Source organism: Orycteropus afer, unplaced genomic scaffold (assembly GCF_000298275.1).
Source record: "Orycteropus afer afer isolate SDZICR_OR568_19922 unplaced genomic scaffold, OryAfe1.0 scaffold00326, whole genome shotgun sequence".
Lineage (NCBI taxonomy): Eukaryota > Metazoa > Chordata > Mammalia > Tubulidentata > Orycteropodidae > Orycteropus > Orycteropus afer.
This window is the reverse complement of record NW_006921913.1, coordinates 72895-79619: the sequence shown is the minus strand read 5'-3', so window position 1 is coordinate 79619 and position 6725 is coordinate 72895. Positions and strand designations below refer to the sequence as shown.

At 36.1% G+C, this 6725-nt stretch overlaps 1 protein-coding gene across 1 annotated transcript in view; it reads right to left on the bottom strand.

The window, feature by feature from the left end:
• Positions 1 to 1454: 1454 nt before the first annotated feature.
• RGS18 (regulator of G protein signaling 18) overlaps positions 1455 to 6725 on the bottom strand; it is a 50117-nt gene continuing 44846 nt past the window's right edge. The window contains exons 4-5 of the mRNA XM_007952156.2: positions 4771 to 4937; positions 1455 to 1712 (exon numbers count right to left, since the gene is read on the bottom strand). Of these exons, the coding sequence (XP_007950347.1) occupies positions 1455 to 1712; positions 4771 to 4937 (425 nt within the window). The remainder of the gene's footprint in view (positions 1713 to 4770; positions 4938 to 6725) is intronic.

The window sequence follows — 6725 nt, the reverse complement described above, 5'->3', positions numbered from 1 at the left end:
CCACCAGCCACTCCTCGGAAGGAAGGTTGGGCAATCTTACTTCCGTAGTGATACTGCCTCGGAAACCCAAGGAGGGGTCGCTATGATTCGGGGCCGACTCGACGGCACATAACAACAACAACATGAGTTGGAATGGACTCCACGGCACACAACAACATCCCAATATTTTAAAACAAGAAAATAAGTCATGTCTAATTTGTCATCAGAAAAGATAATAATCACTGAAAATATTTAGTAATCAAACACTATATAAGTTAATTAACTCAAATGTTTATTACTATAGATGATCTAAAGTGTTTATATGTTAAAGTTCAAATAAAATGACACTTGACAAAGATGAGTTTATGGCATCTTTAAATATAGACATTTACAGACCATACAATACACATCTGCAATTAAATATCTACCTAAAAAAAGAGATGCAGTTATACATGTATTAGTACAATTCTTATTTGAATAACATAGTATTAAATGATTTAACAAGATTTGGAAGAACATACCAACAGAAAAACACCTTTGGAATATGGGCCCATATGGCAGGCACATACCTGATTATCCAGTGCCTCAGACTTCTTGGGTCTTTACCATCTTTCATTTCTAATTTCTACCCTAACTCTAAAAGTCCAAACTGATACCTGATTACTTCTGGGTAAACCTCTTTTGAGCATCACTTGAACCACTGAGTGACCTCCTGTTTTAGACCACTGAGTGGCCCCCTATTTTAGTAGCAAGTGCTCTTAGCAGGTAAGAAGATGTTTCATTCAGTCTCAACCTGGTCATGTCTCTGTGACCAGTAGAAGTGTTCTCCATATAACTGGGTTACTCCATGCTCCTTTAGCAATGAACATAAATGCACATGCCAGTCTCATTTACCAACCTGCATTATGTTTAATCTGAAAGCTATCTGGAGATGAATGAGTCCTCCCACAAAGTTCCAACTGGTGACTTACAAGTTATTTATTCTTGAGCTAGGGTACTAAGCAAGATATGAATGTTCGTCCTCTCCCATTATAAGAGATGGATCATATTTACATCCTCTATGATTGAGAAAAGGCTTCATCATTGTAGCAAATGTTGTCTAAAAATAGGACTATCTCCAAGTTATTTTGTTTAGATATACAAAAAGTTCAAACTAGATATGCGGTCAAACTTGTAAATTTTGCACAAACTTAACCTTTATTTAATTTTATAAAACATTATTTCTTTACTGTCTCTTAATTAGGTCATAAGTTTTTCTCTGATTCTGACTGGAATAAATTCATATAGAAAGTTTTATAGACTGTATCAGCAGGTACTTAAAGCATTGTTCATATAAATTTTGTTTTACAATTTGAAAATACTTTTGTATGCTGTATTTTATTTCAACTGATGTACCCATTTGTTAGCATAAACATTCTACGTCTCAGATGCCAACTTAAGAGTTTGCCATCAAAATGAACAAAATTAAGACTTTTTTATAACCAAATAGCAACATCTGACTTTACATCTTGGAATTCATTGTAGGTAAATGAACGTGATCGTCTTCTAAGATTTGTTGGTCTCTTAGGTCTTCCTTCTGTCAAGTCTAAATAGATATCAGATTTCAGAAAACGTGTGTAACTATCTTGTTCCATAAGCTGGTACACTCTGCTTTGTGCAGCATCAAAACTGTGGATGGAGGGTTGGGTGATGCTCTTTGTAATGATTTCTTTGGTGTGGAAATCAAGATTAACCTAGGTAATAACAACAACAAAAAAATGTTTGGTTATAGTCAATTTACTCAAGTAAACACCTTTGAGAGATTATCAAAACAGGACTGATATGTTGGAAGTGGACAAATTTTGTTCAGGTGATTTTTCTTTTATGGGTCCTATTGTTGTGTGAGTTGATGCCGACTCAGTGACTGTAGAACAGAGTAGAACTTCCCTGTAGGTTTCCAATGCTGTAATTCTTTATGGGAGCAGATTATCAGATTTCTCTCCCATGGAAAGGCTGGTGGATTTAAACTGACAATTTTGTGGTGGGAAGCTGAGCACTTTAACTACTGTGTCATTGGGACTCCTTTTAGGTAGTCCAAAACTTAAAAAAAAAAAAAAAAAACCTCACTGCCATCGAGTCAGGACTCACAGCAACCTCCACTGGGTTTCCTGGGCAGTAAATCTTTACAAAAGTAAATTGCCCCATCTTTCCTACTCAGAGCAACTGGTGGGTTTGAACTGTCAAACTTCAGGTAGTCAGAACCCTGAAATTCACTGCCCAAAAGTTAGATCTTTTACTGGAGGAGATCTTCAGGTGTTTCTCCCATGGAGTGTCTAGTATGTTGTAACCAGAGACATTTCGGTTAGCAGAAGAGAGCTTAACCATTGCACCTCCAAGGCTTCACCAATTGATCTTGTTTTTCTTTCCCCATGCTCCTAGTCCTTCTGTCCCTAATTTAGAATAATGGAATATTGTAATGAAAAATAGAAACCCTTGGCTGTTAACCAAAAGTGCTTTGTCAAGCACTTGGGTGCTAACCAAAAGTTTGAACTTTGGAACCTACCAAGGGGTTCATCTTGAGAAAGACCTGGTGGTCTGCTTCCACAACTAGAAAACCCTGTGGGACAATTCTACTCTGTCACAGGGGGTCACCATGAATTGAAATCAACTCAGTGACACTTAACAACAGTAATAAAAACAATATAATGAAAAACAATCCTAGAGAACATCAGATTCAACTCACTCATTTTAAAAGTGGAGAACTAAACTTCACAGAGCTTAAATCATTTGAGTGAGTTTGAGGCTTATTTGGAATTTTCCAGTGCTCTTTTTATTGTGTTATGATGCTTTTCTACAATTAAATGTGTTCTAGGTACTAATATCGTTGTTGTTGTTGTTATGTACCATCAAGTCAGACCCGACTCATAACGACCCTTCTTTGGATTTCAAGGCAGTATCACTACGGAAGTAGATTGCCCCATTTTTCTTCCAAGGAGTGGCTGGTGGGTTTGAACCTCCAGCCTTCTGTTTAGCAGTCAAGTGCCTTAGGCACTAAGCTACCATAGTTCCTCTAATATTCTTACGAAGATATAATCTTTTAATGCCTTCTATCAAAGCCGTGCTTTTTGATCTAATTGTGGTGAGTTTTTGGGTAGAAAATCTTCCTTTTCACTTGTATTCCCACAACTATACAACTTGTTTATCTGTGTATAATATTGGCCTTGGGAGGAAAGAATAACAGATTGAAACACAAAACTGATTACAACACACTGAAATGGAAAAAAAAAAAAAAAAAAAAATCATTCACTGTGAACAGTATCCACATAGATAATGCTACCTCAAGGAATGTGTTAATATATAGTCAAACAGAATTCTGCATAGTGACAGACTACACATTCTACCACCTCAGTAAGATCTACTGTTCATTGAATACCTATGAGGAGCTGTTAAATACACTGGGAGTTTGATAGGCAGATTACTTTTAACCTACTTTTAATTACATTAAAGATAATATTTTTAATCCTTTCATGAAACCAGTAAAGATGGCATTTTTATTTGCTTACATGTATAGAAACAAACTGATCCAAAGTCACCAATTAGTTAATGGAGACTTTTTTTTTTTTTTTTTCCTTCCCACTGTATCTTGCTTCTTCCTCCATTAAATGTAATTATGTTCAACACCAAGATATTTTATATCAGTGGTGACTTGTCCCAGACCTCAGTTAATACACATGTAATAAATCTTAACATCATAAATCATAATAGAAAAACAAAAACCCTATTTAATTGATATTTGAAGATCCCAAAAAAACCACCACTGCCATTGAGTCAATTCTGACTCATAGCTACTGGTTAGGACAAAGTAGTACTGCCCCATAGGGTTTGCAAGGCTATAAATCTTCACAGAAGCAGATTGTCTCATGTTTCTCCCCTGGAGCAGCTGGTGTGTTAGAATCTCCAACCTTTTGTTCAGCGGAATGCTTTAACCACTGCTTTTCCAGAGGATCCAAACCTAAAAACCAAGCCTCCTGCCCTAGAGTTGATTCAGACTCATACCAACTCCCATTGAGTTTCCAAAGCTATAAATCTTTACAGAGGTATATTGCCTCACCTTCTCCTGTGAAGTGGCTGATGAGTTTGAACAGCCAAACTTCTGGTTAGCAGTCAAATGCCTTAAGGACTGGGCCAACAGGAGATAGTCAAGTAAAATTTGCTAGTCTTATAGCCATTTTAGCAATCACATCACACAATTACATATGAGATTGCAGTAAAATAAATAAATAACTAAATAAATAAATACACAATTTTTTTTTTACTTGAAATATCCCCAAATTAGGTTTACCTTATTTATATGTTATGAAATTTTCTCTTCAGTCTTTTTCAAGGTAGAGGAATAAAACTTTTAGGCAAAACAAAATGTAGTATATGTAAATGAGTTTAAATTTAATTATACAAACGTGTTGATTTTTCTTGCCTTCATTAGATACAGAAAACTATTTCTCTGAGAGGTTGCTGGTACCAAAGTGATTAATCAGGATAAATGGATCAATCTAAAAGTTACAATTAAATGTATTCATTCTTAGTCTAGAATGAAAATAACTCTGAGGAATGGGTTCAATTATACCTTTCCTCCCATGGTAATGTTTTATAATACATCTTGTTTGTGGGTAGAAATCTATATAAATAACCATTTTTGCTTCAAGACAATCCTGACTTTTGTGATGGTATGTATGAGTTTCTAATTTCATTAAGGCCTATTCTTTAACAAAATTTTTAAGCAATTGCATGTTTCCATAATCATTTTTACTATACCTCTTGTGGCGCATCATTCTGTATAAATTTCTCATATATTGCTTTCGCTTTAAGGATCATTTGTTGAGGTTCCTTGCTTTTCTTGAAATCTTCACAGGCTGTCCAAAATTCAATGTTTTCCTCACTGAATTCAGTTTTAAGGAATCTGGTAAAAGCCTCTAGTCCATCTACCAAAAATAACAACAACAACAAAAAGAATATATATTTTAACCATGAAATATTAATGAGAAAATTTACTACTTCATTTCAAAGTGTACTGCAAATACTAACAGAATGACCACCTATTCCCTCTAATCCAGCACAATAACACACATCTCACACAGGATCTACATGAGGGGCTTCATCTACATTAGCTGTAATCTTCACAATCATGAAAGGAAAAAATATCATCACTTTTGAAATTAAGTCAGTATCCCACTTAGACTTAGATAAGAGGGTCTTCTACTGTGGACCTTATTCTGAGTCTGTTTCAACTGTATACCTACTAAAACGAGGATTAAGAAATCCTGCCTGGAGCTTGTCACCCAATTTCTAGATGATGCTTCAGGTAGTCCAAACACAAAAACCCCAAACCTATTGCTATCAAATTGATTCAACCCAATAGGACAAATCGTAGCAACCCAATAGGACAGATTAGAACTGCTCCACAAGGTTTCAAGGGAGCTCTGGTAGGGGGTAGTACCTAAAGCACTTGACTGCTAATCAGAAGGCTGGATGTTCAAACCCAACAGCCACTCCTTGGAAGGAAGATTGGGCAATCTACTTCTATAGTGATACTGCCTCAGAAACCCAAGGATGTGTCGCTATGAACCAGGTCCGACTTGATGGCACATAACAACAACAATAACATAGGGTTTCAAAGGCTGAAATCTTTACAGAAACAGCCTACACATTTTTCTCCCACAGCTGGTGGGTTTGAACTGTCAACCATTTTGTTAATAACTGAGTCCTTTAATCACAATGTCAAACCATGAGTGCAAAGAGAAAGGAGATAGACCATGCTTATAGTGTGGAATTGTGAAGGGTCTGAGAATTTTAAATATGAACCTGAACTTTCAAGCTCTTTCCAAGTATATTTGTCAAATAGAAAGAACAGAATATGTATTTTTAAGAGTTTATTAGCTTGAATTACAGCTCCTAAGTATTTAAATGTATAGGTTGGTTCCTGCATTTTTGCTTTTTTTCTGAGCCCCTTATGTGTTAGAAGCAGGTATCAAGCCTTATGGTAGAGTTCCTTCAAATTCATGTTCTGCTACTTACTGTTTGGCCTTAAGAAAATTAATTTACTTTTCCATTCTGTGCCCCCATCATGTAAAATTAAGATTACAATGATACAAATATCATAGGTTTATAAGTTATTTAGAGACTTGAGTGCCAAAATATGCAAAGTATTAAGAATAGTTACTGGCACCCAATGAATACTGTATATGTCCTTTGGTGGTAGTAGTGATGATGGTGATGATTATCAATTATTTAAAGCTTGGTCAGGTGAAGGTTAACCTGTTGCTGTCAAGTTGATTTTGACTAATGGTGACTCCACATGTTATAGACTAAACCTGTTCTATAGGTTAGTTTTTGTTTTTTTGTTTTTTAATTTTATTGTGATTTGGGTGAAAGTTTACAGAGCAAATTCATCTTCCATACAACAGTTCACCTACACTTTATCTCATGACATTGACTGTAATCTCCCACAATGTAATGGCTCTCCTCCTACTTCTTCCCCATAGCCACCTCTTCCCTGTGTCCTTCCCTCCCATGCACTCCTGCCCCCTGAGCTATCTCTCTGTGCATTCATAGCCCTTCTATTCTCCCATGATCGATCTCTCCAAGGAGTGTATCTACCTAATGTAAATGTTCAGCTCATATGCCTGTCTTTTGTTTGGATGGAAGCCACAGAAGTGGGTCCAATTCCAGACCTGAAGAGCAGCTAGGGGCCATAATGTCAGTAGTTCCAT